This window comes from Miniopterus natalensis, chromosome 4 (genome assembly GCF_054644295.1).
Source record: "Miniopterus natalensis isolate mMinNat1 chromosome 4, mMinNat1.hap1, whole genome shotgun sequence".
Taxonomy (NCBI): Eukaryota; Metazoa; Chordata; class Mammalia; order Chiroptera; family Miniopteridae; genus Miniopterus; species Miniopterus natalensis.
In genome coordinates, this window is record NC_142084.1 from 79,896,755 (window position 1) to 79,914,774 (window position 18,020).

At 54.4% G+C, this 18,020-nt stretch overlaps 2 protein-coding genes across 3 annotated transcripts in view; one reads left to right on the forward strand and one right to left on the reverse strand.

The window, feature by feature from the left end:
* HMGXB3 (HMG-box containing 3) overlaps window positions 1-1,727 on the forward strand; it is a 41,086-nt gene extending 39,359 nt beyond the window's left edge. Inside the window, exon 20 of one of the 2 annotated variants that reach the window (XM_087816915.1) lies at window positions 1-1,727. In XM_087816915.1, coding sequence (XP_087673041.1) covers window positions 1-468 — 468 coding nt within the window. In that variant the 3' untranslated portion in view covers window positions 469-1,727. The other variant, XM_087816916.1, reaches the window with a different exon arrangement.
* CSF1R (colony stimulating factor 1 receptor) overlaps window positions 1,605-18,020 on the reverse strand; it is a 26,413-nt gene continuing 9,997 nt past the window's right edge. The window contains exons 7-21 of the mRNA XM_016210602.2: window positions 16,842-16,957; window positions 16,569-16,689; window positions 16,295-16,485; window positions 14,872-14,987; window positions 9,376-9,502; window positions 9,141-9,245; window positions 8,536-8,646; window positions 7,820-7,970; window positions 5,880-5,971; window positions 5,689-5,783; window positions 4,619-4,741; window positions 4,427-4,538; window positions 3,503-3,602; window positions 2,540-2,648; window positions 1,605-2,455 (exon numbers count right to left, since the gene is read on the reverse strand). Coding sequence (XP_016066088.2) covers window positions 2,306-2,455; window positions 2,540-2,648; window positions 3,503-3,602; window positions 4,427-4,538; window positions 4,619-4,741; window positions 5,689-5,783; window positions 5,880-5,971; window positions 7,820-7,970; window positions 8,536-8,646; window positions 9,141-9,245; window positions 9,376-9,502; window positions 14,872-14,987; window positions 16,295-16,485; window positions 16,569-16,689; window positions 16,842-16,957 — 1,819 coding nt within the window. The 3' untranslated portion in view covers window positions 1,605-2,305. The remainder of the gene's footprint in view (window positions 2,456-2,539; window positions 2,649-3,502; window positions 3,603-4,426; window positions 4,539-4,618; window positions 4,742-5,688; window positions 5,784-5,879; window positions 5,972-7,819; window positions 7,971-8,535; window positions 8,647-9,140; window positions 9,246-9,375; window positions 9,503-14,871; window positions 14,988-16,294; window positions 16,486-16,568; window positions 16,690-16,841; window positions 16,958-18,020) is intronic.

Below are 18,020 nucleotides of genomic sequence, written 5' to 3' on the forward strand. Positions count from 1 at the left end.
AGTGTGTCCTGCCCAGAACTCTTGGATCAGCATTATACTGTGGATATGACAGAGGCCGAGCACTCTGTCCAGCACCCAGTCACCAAGACTGCTACACGGCGCATAGTCCATGCAGACACACAGCCCAGTCCTGGTGACTCCAGTGCTGGACACCACTCTTTGGCCCTGTGTCCTGAGTTGGCCCCCTACGCAACCATCCTGGCCTCTATCACAGACAGCAAACCAAACAGTGTCCGCCAGCGGCCCATTGCCTTTGACAATGCCACCCACTATTACCTCTACAACCGCCTCATGGACTTCCTCACCAGCCGCGAGATTGTCAACCGGCAGATCCACGACATTGTGCAGAGCTGCCAGCCTGGCGAGGTGGTCATCCGTGACACCCTTTACCGCCTTGGGGTTGCTCAGATCAAGACGGAGACAGAGGAGGAGGGTGAGGAAGAGGAGGTGGCCGCGGCAGCAGAATAAGCCAGGCTTTTGTACAGGGACCGCACCATCTCTCTCAAGCCATAGTGAGGCCCTTACCAAGGCAGAGCCATCCAGGGGACCTGCGGGAGTGTTCACCTGTGGAGAGGGCCTCTGATACTGGCACTGACCAAAGAGCTCCCATTTTCTGAGCACGGTGGGGCCTGGGGTTCTTGGTTCTCAACCTTCAGGGGGTTGGGAGAAGTACCAGTACATTCCTTACCAGCCCTGAGAAAGCACTTGGAGGACATAGTATATTCAACAAAGAAGGGAGGCCGAGGGAAGACTGATAGCCGGTGGCGGAGGTCCTGGGGTGGGCTAAGGCGGAGTGTGGCACTAAGTGGGCAGGCTGCTGAGGTAGCCTTTTGGGCCCCTGGGGACGCTGTTTCCTGCCCCACAGCCACACGAGCTCCTTAGCCTGTTGTCTTTGACTCAGGGCCTTGGGGCCTCATTAGCTCTAGGGGCCCCTTTGGGCTCTCCCAGAGGAGGACGCACGCACTTCCCTCCTGCTTTTCCTACACCCAGGTCTGGGGAAAGGGAAAAACAGCCACGACTCTTCCAGGTTTGTCCTGTCTGCCCGAGCTTTGAGGAAGAGGATCCCCTTCCTCCTTTTCCTGGCCACTGCTGCTGCACCCTATATCCTTTCTGGGCCCTGGGCCCTCGCCACAGAGGGGATGTGGCCCATGGCATGACATAACCTGGCAGCAGTAGGAAAAACTCCCTTCTGTGAAGGGGAAGCAGACTGGGCTATAAGGAACAGTGGGACTGGCTCAAGTGCCCAAGGTTTGCTTAGGGCACAGGAATTGGCCATGTGTTATTTAACTTATTCAGAAGAGTAGAGTAGGTGGCTTTTTTTCCTCCCTCTTTCCCCAGCAAGGATAAAGTTTATTAAATTATCTGGTTTTGGTGAAGTAAGAGTCAATTCCATGCTCATTGTGTGGGGCACAATGTGGTTGAGCTCTGGAGGTGCTGAGTTGGTCACTTGCCATGAAGGAGGGATGGTAGGAGGTTCCAAGGAGTCTGTAGTCCTTCATGAGATGCAAAGAACCAGAGACCAGCTGTGTTAATGCTGTTAGTTTAATGCTGACGGCGGCATCCCATAGCGTGACTGTTAGTTATGATGAGTCAACTTGGGGAAATGCGTGCTGCTTGCTTGGTGTGGCCAGCCACACGGGTCCCTGCCTTCCAGCTCAGGAGGACGGGGCAGGGGACTGGGCAGAACACCCCAAACTTTAGCTGCCACCTGGCTCATTACAGCAGTACCAGATTCAGGGTGGGATGGGGTTGTGGGGAGAAGACCAGAGGGCAGACACTAGGAGGTACAGTTAGATTCTTACAAAGGAGCCACTCTGCTCCGAGGGGTCTGAACCTAGCACAGCTTCTGAGCATCTGTTTGCTCTTGCTGCTCCACTTGGTTAGAGAGGGGGCCCCAGGAGCATTGTTTTCTCAGTGTTGGGACAGCTACTGGGGACTTCATAGGTGCAAAACCAGTCCATTTCCATTGAGACGGGTGACAGGGAGGGAAGGGGTTCCTAGAAATGGGAACAAGGTTAAGAGGGTGAGCTGGGGATTCTCCCAGTTGGCATAGTGAGCATGTAGCCACAGTGTTGAGAACAATGGGAGGGGAGGGGCTCAGCCCCAGCCCCTGACTGGCAGTGATGACCCAGGCCCTGGAGTTGTGGTGCTCTTAGATATTTCATGGATCCCACACTCCTGAGTTTCAGATCTGGGCTGGGCTGAGTGAAATGACCAGGGGCAGAGTCTATGTTCTCGTAGCACCCTATCCACAGAGGAGTTGAAGCTCGGAGGAGGGGACAGGCAGTGCTCCCCTGTCGTCATCTCAGCAGAACTGGTAGTTGTTAGGCTGCAGCAGGGGCTGGGCAACGTCCCCCTCCTCACAGCAGGCCAGCTGCTCGCTCGAGCTCTCCTCTTGCTCACTGCTGCCGCCACCACCATCACTGCTGCTGCTGCTTGGCAGATTAGTGTAGCCCTGAGGGAAGGAAAGGCCAGAAGATGTTGAGACTCAGCCTGGCCTGCTCTAGCCAACCCCCATTCTGAGCCTGGCGTCACTCACCTGCTCTCCGCTGTCCTCTTGGACCTGCTCCTGAAGGAGGAAGCAGATCTGCTGGAAGGTGGGTCTGTGGGTGGGTTCCAAGGACCAACATGCCTGCATGATGCTGTATCTGAGACAGAGCAGAGGCTGCCTGTGGGTCTGGGGATCATTACACGTGCACATCCCCTACAGAGTCTTGCCCAGTAAGAGGGCCCAAAACCTAGTCAAAGTGAGAGCATGAGACCTGCGCTAAGCCCTTGGCATTTGTTATCTTAATCTTCCCAGTAGCCCTTGGAGAAAGGTATCTTCATCATGCCCATTTTGACAGTTGTGGGGAGAAGCTCAGAGATGCTGTTTTGCTCAAGCTCCTAAAACAAGAGGGGGCTACTCTGTGGTCAGCAGGTAGATTTGTGAGGTGGGCTGAGAGAATGAGCAGTTCATTGGGTGTAGCAAGAGACTAAAGAGGAGAGTGGGCTGAGGGGCAGGTTAGCCAGGTTGGGTAGATTTACCCTGGTGGTGAGACAGGGAGGTTGTGTTGAGAGGTCCTGGAGAAAGAGGCAGTGGGTGAATTTGTGGAAAGGCTGTGATGAAGGCAGGGAGCCAGTGAGCAGCTCGCTTATGGGGGCTGGCTGTGGTGAGGTGTCAGGCTGTAGTGTCTGGTAGCACCACAGATCACCAGGACAGAGAAGAGATGAGAGGAGCCTTCCTTGAGGTCATAACCATCTGAGTTAAAAATCTGTCATCTGTGTTAGGACCGGCCCAGTTAAGAACCGCCTTTGAGAACATCTCCCATGCTGCCTGGGAAACCAGAGGTAACCCTGAACTTAACAGGGGCTTGTTCTTTAGTCCATTGTGGGGAGATGAAGCCTGGACCTGGAACACTGGACTGGAAAAGCTGGGTCACACACCTTTCCATGCCCTTAAACTAAAGTCAGATGTCCTCCCCACTCCCCTCCCCCCCCCTTCCCGGGGTCCTTCCCTTACATGTTCTTTGGAGCGAATGCAGGCTGAGCCATTTGGTATCCATCCTTCACCAGTTTGTAGAACTTGCTGTTTACCAGGATGCCAGGGTAGGGGTTCAGCCCTGCAAATGCCAAGATCATGTCAAACTCAGTGCTCCCTTCCCCATCCTCACCCCACACACATCTTGGCAAGGTTGGAGTTCAACAATAGAACCCCAGCTCCTCAGTGCTTTGTGCTGGGCACTGTAAAGGGCTTAGGTTCTAGAAAGCTGAGAACCATCACCCAGCCTGGTCACATCACGCAGTTCTAGCACAGGCTTGGGAATAAGAGGAGTTTAGAGGAGTGCATTGAAGGGCTTAGCCCAAGTCCCTGTGCCCAGCACTCCAGAAATAGGAGCTGCATCTTCAAGGACGTGCAGGTTTCAGATAACAAGGGGAAACAGCATTATAGGAAGCAGCAACAGCACAAGCAGACAGATGAGGGAACAGTCCAGAGGGAATGCCTGTCTGGATAGAGGATCTGCCCAGCCCATGCTGGAGCGCAACACTTGTTTTTGTTTGTTTTAAGTATATCTTTATTGATTTCAGAGAGAGGAAAGGAGAGAGAGAGAGAGAGAAAAAAAAACCATCAATGATGAGAGAGTCATTGATCGGCTGCCTCCTGCACGCCCCTGACCAGGGGTCGAGCCCACAACCCAGTCATGTGCCCTGACCGGGAATTAAACCCTGATCGCCTGGATCCTAGGTCAGTGCTCAACTACTGAGCCATACCCTGCTGGGCCAGCACTTGGTTTTAAGATGCTCTGCACATCCCTTCATTTCCACCAGCCCTTGCTCTGCTCTGGGCCCCAAGCATCCTGGACTAACATCCTCTTTGAGTCATAAGACACTGTGGGTAACCAAACATGAGCCCCATAGCTGAGCCTGCACCAGGCCGGCTGCTCACCAAGTGAGAAGATCTCCCAGAGGAGGATGCCGTAGGACCAGACATCGCTCTGAACCGTGTAGATGCAGTCGAAGATGCTCTCTGGAGCCATCCACTTCACGGGTAGACGGGCCTGTCACAGCAGACCCCAGTCACCTTGGGCCCTGGCTCACCACCCTCTCCCCAGCCTGGTCCACACCTCCCAGCACTCACGTTGCCCTTGACGATGTAATTGGAGTCATTCATGATGTCTCTAGCCAGTCCAAAGTCTCCAATCTTGGCCACACGCCCACTGGTCAGTAACACATTTCGGGCTGCCACATCCCGGTGGATGCACTGGGGGATCCAGACAGGGTTAGTCCTGGCCCCTCCCCTACCTGAGCTCAAAGTGCAGGAGAAGACAGAACCCCAGAAGGCCTCGGCATCCTCTTGTGAGGGAGTGGGCATCAGTTGTCCTGACCCTGGCTCCTATCCCTTCTACCAGGGGCTGAGAAGATTTTATGTGATCAGACAATTCAGTGTTTAAAAACCACCATCACACTTGTTTGGCCCTAAGCAGCAGCTGACATTGAGCTACGCGTCTACACAGGCCGAGAAGCAGTGAGCCCTGGCTCAGTGAGCCATCACTGGCCCACATCAGCTGCTAATAACAGCAGCTGCCGTTTTCAGGGCCCTACCATGCCAGGCCCTTCCCTAAGCACCTGCACACATTGTAACCCTGTTTTGCCCTCAACCCTGTGATCATGCCCATTTTATCAATGTAGAGACAGAAGCTCAGAATTCCAATATTGCTGAAAGTCACACAGCAAGTGGCAGAGCCAGCAATCAACTCCCAGTCATGCTCTAAGGAGGATGGTCACCTGTCCTACTCCCGGGGCACTTATCCCTGGACAGAGTGTATTGTACACTGTACAGGTCACCTCATAGCCTCTCAACTATTTAGGGAGGTTCCATTTTCATCCCCACAAGACCGTGTGCTTTACGCCATTGACCCAGCAGTTGTCCTGTTCATACTGTTGGTTAAAACTAACACCTGTTCTTGGATATGGGTGCACAGCAGCCTGCTGCACACCCGGCCCCCCTGCAAGAGCTCTGGCGCAGCTCTTTCCCACCCCCTCCTAAAGCTCTTCGAGGCCACTGCCCATGTGCTTTCTGGCGTTCTGGCTCCTGTCTTGCCCCTTCATGCCTGCTTTCCTCCCCCTCATCCTCCTCCAGCCTCATGGGGGCTCAGCGGCCCCCCACCCTTCTGGGTGACTACATGGGGGACCTGGTTCCCGACTCACGTTCTTGGAAGCAAGGAAGGCCATGCCCTGGGCCACCTGGCTGGAGAAGTGGAGCAGGTCTCGCAGTTCCAGTGGCCACTCATCTTTGCCCAGGTCTGGTGTGGGAAGAGGCATCAGGGTGGCCTGCCACACCCCCGCCCTTCCCTGCCCAGCCCCCAGCAGCCCCTCTCCCTCTCCCTCTCCCTCCTCACCTTGTTCGGAGAAGGAGTCATTTGAAGAAGAAGTGGATACAGGCCTCATCTCCACGTAGGTGTCCACACCCTGGCTGGAGAAGCCACTGTCCCTACATAGGAGGGCCAAGAGCCAATCAGTCCCAATCACCCCAGCTCAGGTCTTGGCCTCCAGCCACTCAGCAGGGAAGGGAAGGGACCTTGGAGTCAACTTGAACATCTTTTTCTGACAAGGATCCCCCTGCCACATTCTGTCTGAGTGATCACTGATCCCTGCTTGGCCATCCAGTGAGGGAGCTGACAACCTGTTCTCTGGGCAGCTCTGCCTATTAGAAGGTTCTTCACCATCTGTGATGTCAGTCTGCCCCAGAGATTTTTCTCCTCCTGGTCATTGCTCTGCCCTAAGGGCCACAGAGAAGTGGGCTACCCCTTCCCCATAACAGCCCTGCAGGGATATGAGCATATTCTAGGACCCATGGCCCTTACCCCTGGCTTCATATTAAAATCATCTGGGGAGCTTTTAATACGTCCCTGTGCCCAGGCCACTTCAGAAATTCTAGGGGCAAAACAGTCATTTGGACTTTGAACTCTCTCCAGGCAATTCCAGTGTGCAGCCTGAGTTTAGGCCCACTGGTCCAGAGTAGTGCTTCTTAAACTTGAATTCATGTGCATAGACTCATCTGAGGAATCTTATTTAAGTGCAGATTGTGATTCAGCAGGTCTGGGTGGGCCTGGGATTGTGCATTTCTAACAGCTCTCTGGTGATGCCTATGAGCCCATGTTTTGGGTAGCAGGCAAGTTTGAGAGGCACTGCTCTAGAATGAAGAGCTATTACCACTTCTAATATTCCAACCTGATGAGTTCTGGGCCTCTCACCCTCCTGTCCCCTCTGCGATAGAAATGTGCACCTTGACAGTGTCTATACTCTAGTGTTCCCCAAAAGAGAACCTAGCGTTTCATTTATGGGCAGACCATGGCAAAAGCATCCCCTCCCTTGATCTAGAAACTACTATTAATGTAGTGTGGATCCCATTGGCAGGATTGGTTCACATGCCATTTGCCCTTTAAATCACCCCATTCCATGAATCCTTTTCCCACCGGTGGATTTGAGGATTGAAGCTAATACTTTGGTTCTCATTTTGATTTGATCTGCCCTGAGGTTCCAGCCTGCAGAGGCCCAGTGTCAGAGAATCAGAAGAGGAAGTAGATCTGGCCAGCACCCATGTTCAAGCACACTGGATGGAGTGAAATAGCCTCCTTCCCCTTTTGCCTCCACAGGCTTAGCAGCTGACAGTGGCCGGGCTAGGGGCCCAGTGTACACCTTTCTTGTTCTGATCCTGCCCCAGCCCCAGCAGCTTGGTCCTGAGGCCCCACAAGCCCCAAGACTGAGACTTCCAGGAGAGCAGTGTGGCTCAGGTAAGCACTGGGCCAGGAGTCAAAAGAGCAGAATCTAGCCCAGGCCCCTCCTCTGCTTCTGACTGATATGTGACAAGAAACTGGCAACTTCCTCTCTCTGGTTCCCCATGTGGCTCTGTCCATCTGCCTCTGCGTGGTTTCCAGGAATCACAGCATTACCACGCAGGAAAGACCCTGAGAGGTTCAGCCTCCTGATGGCTTGCCTGGAGAAACTGAGGCCCAAGTGGACCAAAATGGCTGTCATGCCATTTTGCCTCCTTTCACTCAACAACCCACAGACTCTGTTCCCACTTCTCCGTGGGGATGTGGGGAACTGCCACTGGCTACTCCCAAGTACAGTGGATTCTCCAGCCTCAAGTATTTGTCGGTTGGTGAGAGTAAGTAGACAGACTGAGTTGCCTTCTGACCTGGGGGGGGCTACTCCCCATGGCACAGATGGAAATGTGAGGGCCACTTGCCACCCGACCCTGAGCTGGCTTTGGGGACAGACCTGGGGCCCCACCTCCCAGTCAGAGCCTCCTTCTTGTCCTTAGCCAGGGTGCTACCTGCGGGCGTATTTCTTTTCCAGGTGGATGTTTTTGTAACCCGGATCCTGGCCTGGACTCAGGCTGGGTCCCAGCATGGCCTCAGCCTTCTTTCGCAGAAAGTTGAGCAGGTCGCCATAGCAACAGTACTCAGTGATGACCAGAACAGGGCCTAGAGAGCCAAGAGAGTGGGGTGAGTGCACCCCTTAACCCACTCCCCATGTGAACAGGAACACGGGCAGTGAGGCACCCTGGACCAGGACTTAGGAGCCACATCTGTCTAAAGTAGAGGAATCTCAAAAAACTAAAAAAACCCTGTAGCCAAAGAATTCTGTCTTCAAAGGCAGTCTATGGCAGCTCCATAAAGGTCAGAGCTCCTACGGAAGAGGGTGGGATGGACATGGAGTCCCAATAGGCTGTGGGGCTTCACTCCAGAGCCACAGAATCAGACTGCCTGGAGCAGGGCCCAGGGATCTGCACTGTTAGTGCCCTCTCCAGGTGACTGATGCCCACTGGTGTCTGAGAGCCACTGCTCAGAGCTCCCAGAACCATCTGCCAGGCACAAGCAGCTTGACCAGCTCAGGTGTCTGGAACTTAAAAGACACTGATGCTGAGACAGGGGTCCTACCTTCACTTGGAGGAGATGGGAAGTGGAAGATGGACTGAGGTGGCCCTGGGGCCCTCAGACACCTGAGAGGCCCCAAGACCATGGGCCCCATGCCATCAGGGTCCCTCACCTCCGTGGGTACAGGCTCCCAGAAGGTTGACTATGTTCTCATGCTGGCCCAGGTGACTCATGATCTTCAGTTCAGACATAAGGGCCTCCTTCTCGTCTGCATGAGCCGTGGCTGGGAGGAGGGACCACAGGTCCCACAGATGGGGAGAGAGCAGGACATGGAGAGCCACACAGATAGGATATACCCAGGGGAGTAGGCAGGGATACCCAGAGCCCCAAAGCAATCAGGAGCCAAAAGTGGGAGAAGGGGAAATGCAGACACACAGATGGATGTTAGGAAGAGAGAGGAGAGATGGCCAGTCACTGAGCTGGTCTCAGGTGGCAAGAAGCCAAGCTGTGACCAAGCCCAGGCTGGCCTTTGTGTACCCCAGCCTCTCTGTGTATCCAGCTCAGTCAGAAGCCCCTCCACACCCAGGAGTTAGAGGGAGCCTGGAGCTCAGAAAGGAATCTAGGAGTCCTCACTGCCAACCCCAGGTTCTGTCCCCAGGCTCTGATAGACCAAAAATGTAGGTGATGCCTCTTCTGACAATAGGACAGATCCTCCCCCAGCGTGCACCACTTCCCACCGGTTCCCCTAAACTCCCCAGGCCCCTTCCCCTTACTCACACTTCAGCATCTTCACAGCCACCTTCAGGACAGCATCTTCCTTGCCCAGACCAAAGGCTGTGGCCTCTACCACCTTCCCAAAGGCGCCGGCTCCCAGGGTCTTACCTGCCGAGCATGCAGGCAGGCTCCTTAGGTCCCTGGGCACCAAAGGGCCCTTTCTTTAAGGGCCACAGGCTCCCTGTAGCCCATGCTGCCCTGTGACTGGGGGCCCTGGTGGGCTGGGATCCCATCTCACCGAACTGCAGGTTGTTTCGGGGGAACTCCCACTTCTCGTTGTAGGGCAGCTGGGTGGGATCGATGAATGTGTAATTGTTGCCCTCGAAGCTCTCAATGATCTTCCAGCGCACCTGATACTTGGGCTTCTGCAGAGAGAGAGGGAGGAAGCATGTGGCAGTCAGGCCTGGCAGGATCTTCTATCTCATTCTGACCCCCAAGGGCAGGGGGAGTGGGCAGTCCCATGCCCTCGGCAGGAAAAGGCAGCATGTGGCCCTAGATCTGGGGAGAGTGGCTGTGTCTTCTCATGCCCATGGCACTGAGAGTCCAGTTCCTTCCTGACTTGGCCTCGCCGTGTGACCATCCTATGTATTCAAAGAGTTGGACAGGATCGCCTCTGAGAACCTTGATAGCTCTGATAACTTAGGTAATTCCTGAGCTGGGAGGGAGAGTGGAACTTGAGATCTATCCATTCTCTCATCCAAATATTGTTTGTTTTTACTTTTAATTGCGGTAAGATACACTTAACATGAAATTTATCATCTCAACCATTGGTGTGTACAGTTCAGCAGTGTTCAGTACATTCACATTCTTGTGTAACCAGTGTCCAGGACTCTTCATCTTGCAAAACTCCATGCTCTTTAAACAACTCCCCATTCCAACTTCCCCCCGGCCACCACCATTCCACTTAGCTCATGAATCCGACTACTCTAAGTGCCTCATGTAAGTGTAACCATGCCCTATTTGTGCTTTTGTGACACTTAGCATAAGGTCTTCAAGGTTCCTCCACGTTGTAGCGGGGGACACAAGTTCCTTCCTTTTCAAATCTGACTAATAGTCCCTTCCAGATACTTCACTGAGCACCTGTGCCAGACACTGTCATTCAGAGTAAAAAAGACAAAGTCGCTGCCCCCATGGACTCTGCCTTCTAAAGGCTAAGACAGGCAGTCACCTCAAATAAATAGACAAGTAGGAAATGTTCAGAGTGCTGTGAAGAAAATAAAGCAGGGTGGCGGGATAGAGAGTGGTGTGTACAAGTGAAGATGAGTCAGGGAAGGCCCCCGAGAGCTGGGAAGGAGCCCGTGCATGGCCGTGGGAGGGAGCTCGGTGAACAGAGAGGCAGATGCCTGGGGTCCTAAAGGTCCTGGCAAGTCTGACAGCAAGGTGCTCACCCACGTGGCTCAAGGGGAGCAGGGGAGGCTGCAGAGTCAGGAAGGTCTTGAGGGCTGTGGGGAGAGGCTCTGGCCACAGTGTCTGGAGGACCTGGGTTCTTTCTCAGGCTTTTCATACTGTTGCCCACCACCAGCTGGAGCTGCGCTGTCTCTGGGGAGGCGGAGCGGGGGCCTTTCTCTTTCCAGCCCAGGGTGGCAGCTGCTCGGGGGCATCATGCCAGGGGCTGTCCATGAGAAGTGCTGATGGAAGATGGCGTTTAGGAGGGAAGTGGAAGCTGGGCTGGGGCAGTGGAGGACACTGAGGCCTCAGGTCAGCAGTCCAGCTTTCTTTCCTGTCAGTCCTCTTGGGGACAGGGACCAGCTGGGCTGTGCTTCACAGCTGGGCTCCTTTTTGGGCACCCAGCTCTGGGGAGCTACAGGAGCATGAGTGGGTGTTGGGAAGGAGGGTGGCCTGAGGCCGAGAGTCTCTCTGGGTTAAGAAACAAGACTCCAGATAGCCATGGGGAAGAACTCCCAGATGGTAGTTTGGGAGAAAAGAGTGCATTTAGACGTAAGGAAGAGCTGCCGGGTTCCACTGGGGGTGAGGGGGTAGAGACTACATTTGAACTTAAACACTGCCATGCTAGGGCTTGGGAGGAAAGTCTGAAATGGGACAGAGGAAGGACTTATTTTTTTATAAGACAGAGAGAGAGAGTGAGGGAGAGAGAGACATCACTTGCTGTTCCACTTATTCATGCATTCATTGGTTGATTCTTATATGTGCCCTGACCCAGGATCAAATCCACAACCTTGGCGCATCAGGATGATGCTACTCGGCCAGGGCAGGGAAGAACCTTCTGAGTCTCCGAGGATTCAAACCTTGCACATGGTGCCTTTCCACCTTTCCAACCCAAAACACAGAGAGGGAGTTAGGAGGGGATTCTTTGACAACCCACCCCCCCCAGGCCACTTCCATCTCCAGGAGCCTCCGTGGCCAAGCCCTGTTTGTCTCCTCACCACTTCTCCTTCCTCTGTCCCCCACAGCTGGGCCTGAGTCAGCCCCCTCCCCACCGCCGCCCCCAGCCTGTGGGCAAAGCCTCTCAGGAAGGGGATGTTGGAGAAAGCGAGGGGGTGGAAGGAAGATGTTGTCTGGCTAGAATCTCTGGGTGCCAAACTCTCTACCTGGAGGAGGTGGCAGCTCTCCCCAGCCTGCCTCAGGCATCACGCCTCTTCCTGGCAAGTGGCCCCCCAGCTCTGCTCATGCATCACTCAGGCCTGTCCCTGGAAAGGGCTCAGATGTCCTCCCAGGGCTTCTATCCAGAGGGGCCTTTCCTCTGAAGGAGAAACTTACAGGGAGGCCAGATTTCCTAGTAACAGTGGTAACAATTATGATGACAGCAGCAGGCGCTTCTGTAGCACTTGCTGTGACCAAGGTGCTGGGCTGCACACTCCTCCTGCACCATCTCATTTATTCCTCATGGCAGGCCCCGGACCTGACCCCCCCCCACTTCCTCTTGGCAACTAAGGTGGGTGCAGGTGGGCGGGAGACACTGAAGTCCCTGCGACCCTCCCCACTAGGCCCACTGGTTCTGGGAGGTGGCTGTGCTCTGTCTCAGGAAGGTGGAGACCTCAACAATTCCCACAAATACCTTGAGGAACTGCATGTCCATTCCCAATTTGACCCTAGTCTCCACAGCTCAGTTCTGACCCCCAGAATCCCAGCCTCACCAGCGGCCTCCCGTCCCCTGCACTCCTCTCTGCCTCATCCTTTCCTCCCTGTGTCCTCCTCCTTCCCGCCTGCTGACTCCTGCCCTTTCTCTTCCTCCTTGGCCCTCCCACCCACCCTGTGGTCTTTCTGAGGACCCAAAAGGCGATGACTCAGCCTGAGGCAGAAACAACCCTTCCTCCAGATGAGGCCACCACCCTGGGCCTTAGCAGTGAGGACTGACCAGGCTGAGTCCCCAGGGAAGGGTTAAGTCTCAGAGCCCCAGGGAGACAAAATAGAGAATTGGCCTGCCGGCCCTGAGATGGAGCATGACCATCTTGACCCCTCGAGGTCTTGTCCCGTGGGATGCCCTCCTCCTTCTCTTGGCCTTAAGCGGGATCAGGGGGCAGTTGAATTTCCTGGATGGGAAATGAGGTGACTGGGAGTACATGTTCCAAAAATGGTCCCACGGAGAGAGGATAAGGTGTCCCTAATCCACAGCTGGCCAAGGGGGCTGGCAGCACCAGGCAGAAAGGGCTGGAGGGGGAATTGGGAGCTTCTCTGGAATCTCTGCAGCCTGGCTTGGGCTGAGGAGGCAGCTCTGTAGGGCACTGGGAGGCAGTTTCAGCTCCATATAAGGAAGAACTCAGCAAGCCAGAGCTGCTCAGAGAAGGAATGGGTGGCCACAAGCGTGAGTGAGGTCCCGTCCCGGAGGTGGACCAGCAGGGCCCAACACCACTTTGGGTATGTAGTCAAAGTGATACCCAACCTCAGGTCCCAAGATGCATGAGCTAACTTGGGTTCCTCGGTCAACTTCCTCCTGGGACGAGGTATGCAGCTTCCATTCTGAACACTATGCCCAGCACCCTGTGGAGTCCTCTACCTCCCTGATGTCGTGAATCCTTAAGACAGCCTGGTAGGGTAGCTGCCATTATTGACCCCATTTTACAGTTGGAGAAAATAGAGGCTGAGAGATACCTATTTTTCCAGAGTCCTACAGCCAGAGATGCATAAGAAGGATTCAGACCCAGATCCATCCAATTCACAACCCCTGGCTCTTAAACCAGACCATCAGTAGGTTCATGGAATGTCAGAGGAACAGGGCTGTAAAAGGCCACCAGTCCCATGGCACAGGTGAGGAAACAGGTCCAGAGGGCAATGAGTCAGCTGAGGTCATAGGGCAAAAGTGTCAGAGATGAACCCAGGTCCCCAAAGTCTTGACCTGGGGCCTTGGTTTCTTGGGGGCTGTGCTCTGAGCTGGGTGCTGGCATGAGCATAGAGAGCCAAACCATGGGCCCCTCAGTGCCCCCACGTCCCATCCATCCTGTTACTTCAAGTCCTCTTCTCATACTGAAAACCCCAAGGTAGGCTGGGGAAGAAGTTACTCGCCCCTAAATCACATCACTACCTTATGCAAACCTGCTGACGGCCTGGAGACTACAAGATGAGATCCAACCCCTTAGATCCCCAACCTGCTCCCATCTGCCTCCTCATCTAGGTGCCAATATTTCCAGAACTCACCTTGGTCTTCCCCTACCCTTTACACACATTGCCCTCTCCCTGAGAGAGCCTTTCCCTGAGTCTTGTCTCTCCTTGCTGCACCCCTCATCCTCCAAAGCCTGTCCCACACATGACAAGCCACCTCTTCCAAGCAGCCTCCCTTCCCTGCCAGCGGCAGAGATCCCTCCTTGCTGGCTTCCACAGCCCTCTGGCCCGGCCCTGTCTGCACCTGGTCACACTGGATGCCATCGTTTGTGGAGGGTGGCCAGGTGGTGGAGGCCACAGAGCTGGTGTGGGAGGTGCCGGGAACCCTAGGGCAGGTTCCACCTTCCACCTTCCTGAGCCTCAGTTTCCTTATTGTAAAATGCTGACTGCCATTGTCCCTGCCTCCGGGTGTCATGAGGATAAAATAAGATGATTCAGTGTTTCATATAATGGTTAAAAACTGGCTTTTAAAAAAACCAGCCTCAGCCATCGACCAGCTGTAGACCAGGGCAACAGTCTCCACCTCTCAGAATCTCAGCTCCCAGATCTATAAAATGGGGTTAGTGACACTATCTCCATGCCGTGGCTGTTGACGGCATTGAATGAGAGGATGTGGGGTAACGCAATTTATAGGAAACGCCCCTGAAATCGCTATTACCGATTATGCACTCAGAGTGACAGGCAGTGCACTAAACATCAACATGCAATAAACAGTAGCTTTGAATAATAATATTAAATAACAAAGAGGCTGATGATGGCCAGGCCTTCCTCCTCCACTAGACCTCCTGCCACCTGAGGGTGAGACACAGGCCGGGCCTGTGTTGTCCCCTCCGTGTGCCTGCGAGCCCCCGGCTGGGACAGGATCCGGCGCTTATACTCTTCCAAGCCAATTCCTCTCCCAGAGCATCTTCCACCCTCGCTCTCCTGGTGACTTGCTTATTGACCTCACCCTGCCCTAGACAGTGAACCTGTGAGGGCAGAGCCTCAGAGGCTCCGAGCTTGGCACCTGGCCCACATTGGCCCACAGTAGGTGCCCACTAAAGAGCTGTTGGCTGAATGACTGGCTGACAAGATGAGCGGGTGCTTGGGAGCTGAAGGGAGAACCGTGTGGCCTGGCGGTGCCGTCCCAGGGTCCAGCACACTCAGGGCCTAGCTGTTCCTCCCTGTGCAGACTCACCTGCTTGTACTTGTACAGAAGCAACAGGAGCAGCAGCAGCAGCAAGGCCATGATGGACAGGCAGGCGACCAGCACGGGAGTGAAGAGGGGCTCCTCAGAGAGCTGCATGATGGCTCCTGGGAGGGGCGGGCAGAGGAGTGAGCCGCAGGGGCTCTCTGTGACCCCCCCCACACCCCCACACCCCGAGAACAGGCCAGTGCATTTCCTGGAACACAGTGGGCACTCAGTAAATGCTTTGACTGAATAAAGTATCCTCTCACATGGAAGCCTGCAGAGCCTCAGGGAGCCTTCCTGCAGACTGTCCCCAGCCAGGGGCCAGGGGCCAGGGGCAGGGAGGTCAGGCCCTCCAGCTCTGCTCATGCCCAGCCCCAAACCCTGCCAGAATCACAGCCTTGTGTCTAGGGGAGCCCCTTGTCTGCTGCTTCCCTGAGTGCCCTTTGGGACCAATGCAACCCTTCATGGGGCCTGAAAGCCAGGCTCATGGCCCCTGGGTCTCCTCTTCTCAGATCAGTAACTCGTAGTTCCCTTGATGTTTTGAAAGACGTCATTTCCATCACCTTGCCCAGACCAATGGCATGGGTCTGAGGCCAAATCTCACCTCTGCTACTTAGGAGGTATGTGGCATTGAACCTGTAACTGCTCCCAAAGCCTCAGGTTCATCATCTCCAAAGTCAAAGGGAAATAGTACTGACCTCCTAGGGATGAACCACTTCATCAAGACAATGCCTATAAAGCTTAGCACAGTGCCTGGCACAGGGAGACTGGGAGCAGCCATAGCAGCTGCGTGTGGAGACGGGTCCTGGCAGCGGCCAGCAGCTGGGCACTTGAGGGGCTACCTCTGAGCCAGGCAGAGGCTCCCGCTTTGTCCTCTCTGGCCCAGAGAGCCTTGCTAAGTCTGGCACATGGGTGCTAAGATCTGCTTGTCAGAAGTCAGAGTGCTGTGGGCTTCTGCACAGATGAGAGAGCTCCCCACACGGAGCCTTTGTGCAACCCAGAGATGGGCATCCCTTCCCCTCAACAGTGCAGCCGCACTGATGCATGGAGATACGCTCCCCTGCACTGAGTAGGTCCCTGGGATGCAGCAGATGCCAAATAAATACTTGTGAATTAATGCACGAGTTCAAATGCAGGGCATGAGCAGAGGGGCCAGTTAGGCTGTGCTTGCTTCTGGCTGCTTTCTCTCTGGATGCCTGCTTCCCCTCCACCCTTCCCCCCTACCTCCAGTCCTGGGGATTTTGGACTACTCCATCTGGCCACTTCAGGAAACCTTTGTTTAGGAGGGGCCTGGAGTGGGACCCACAGAGGTAGGACTTGGTTCAGCTGGGATCTGGGTAAGCGCCACATTAGAATTCTGGCTCCTTGAGCTGGGGCAGTGTCCTGGGCCCCTTCCTGTCCCAGCCTGGAGGGGCGGACGCAGGCTCACCTGCTGAGATGGGCTGGAAGGTGTTGGAGCTGTTCCCCGCACTGTTGTGGGCCCTGCACTCATACGTCCTGTTGTGTTCCAAGGTCCCAGTGACCAGCAGGCTCTGGACAGTCACCTTGTGGAAGGGCTCCTGGCTCACGATCTTGGGGTATGGGTCCTCGAAGACCAGCAGCGCTTGGGCCTCATCGCATCTGGGAAGAGCAGTGTGTGGCTCAGAGTTTCAGGGTGCCCAGCCCCTCTTTCTGGGCGAGGTAGGTGAGAGGAGCCCACTTACCTATCAGTATGGCCCCCGCATAGCACCCACGTCACGTTAGGCTGGGGATACCCGGAGGCTTCACAGAGCATGGTTCCAGAACCATTGCTGGGGTTCCACATGACCCTTACCTCTGGGGGGTCTGCAGAGGAAAAGAGTAGAAGGCAGAGGGATCAGCCCAGAGGCCTCAAATCCCCTTGTCTGATCACCTTGCACTGAGCTTCCTCTCCCCCAACCTTTCCCAGCTCATCTCTCCAGGACCCCATGTCCCCACCACCCTGCTCCGTCACTTACATCGAAGGGTGATCTCAAAGGTCAGGGCCTCCTCGCCTCTGGCATTTCTGGCCAGGAAGGAGTAGCGGCCGGCCTCAGAGGGCTTCAGGCGAGGCAGGGAGAGGGTGGAGGTGTACCTGCATGAGAGGGGCAGGACGTCTGGGTGAGCCCAGGATGGTCCCCACCAGGACAGTGGGCTCAGACAACCACTCTAACAGGCTCAGCTAGGGCACAAAAGCCTTGACTGAACCAGGAACTCGAGCCAGGTGCCAATGAGACGTGCGAAAACCACCAACCCGATTTCCCTAATTGGTTCTCTTATCTGTAAAGCAGTTTTGTTCTGAGGTACAGGTGAGGTCTGTAAAGTGCCGACACTGGGAGGCACATCACAGGCCCCACTGAATGTACCTGCTTCCGCCACCATCACTGGGCTAAGCCATCCCTGCTGAAAGCATTGGCATCCAAACCAGTTGCCATCCCTAAAGCTCCAACCCTGCCCAGAGGGGCTGTGAGAGGAATAAGAAGTAGGATGTAGCCATTAGGCTCTAGAGACTGGGGGTCAATTCCTATGCTGCCAGTTCTCAGCTGTGTGACCTTAGACAAGTACTTAACCTCTCTGACCCTTCTGTTCCTTTTCAGTGAGCGCAACACTGATGGAAATTAATTCACAGACTTGGCATAAGATTAAAGGACTATATACTCAGAGTGCTTGACACACTCACTCACTGCAGACACTCAATTTAATGGCACCCTTTATTACAGAAAAAGCCTGGAGGCAAATGCAAACAACAAGTGATCCTGCACTGACTCCAGGTGATTTTTAAATTATTTTCTTACTCTCTATTTTAAAATGTATCCACAGTGAATGTGTATTGTTTGGGCGATGAAAAAGTTTTAAAAAAATAAATTATAGCAAATTTCCAGCTCTTTTGGAAAATGTCCTCAGTCATGACCCAAGACGAAAATGCATTGTCTTCAAAGGGCAATCTCCTTCAGACCTTAGGTGTACAGAACCTCTCTACACGTGTCATTTTTCATGATAACTGTTTCCTCTTAAACTAAGAGAATTTCACTTCTGTGGATGTCTCAAAGTGACCATTATGAACACACCCATCGCTTGAGCTAAGTGCAGTGGCTGTTTGGTGTGCAGGCGTGTCTGCCTTTTGATGAATGGCCCCAGACTACTGTGTTTGGGGGGCT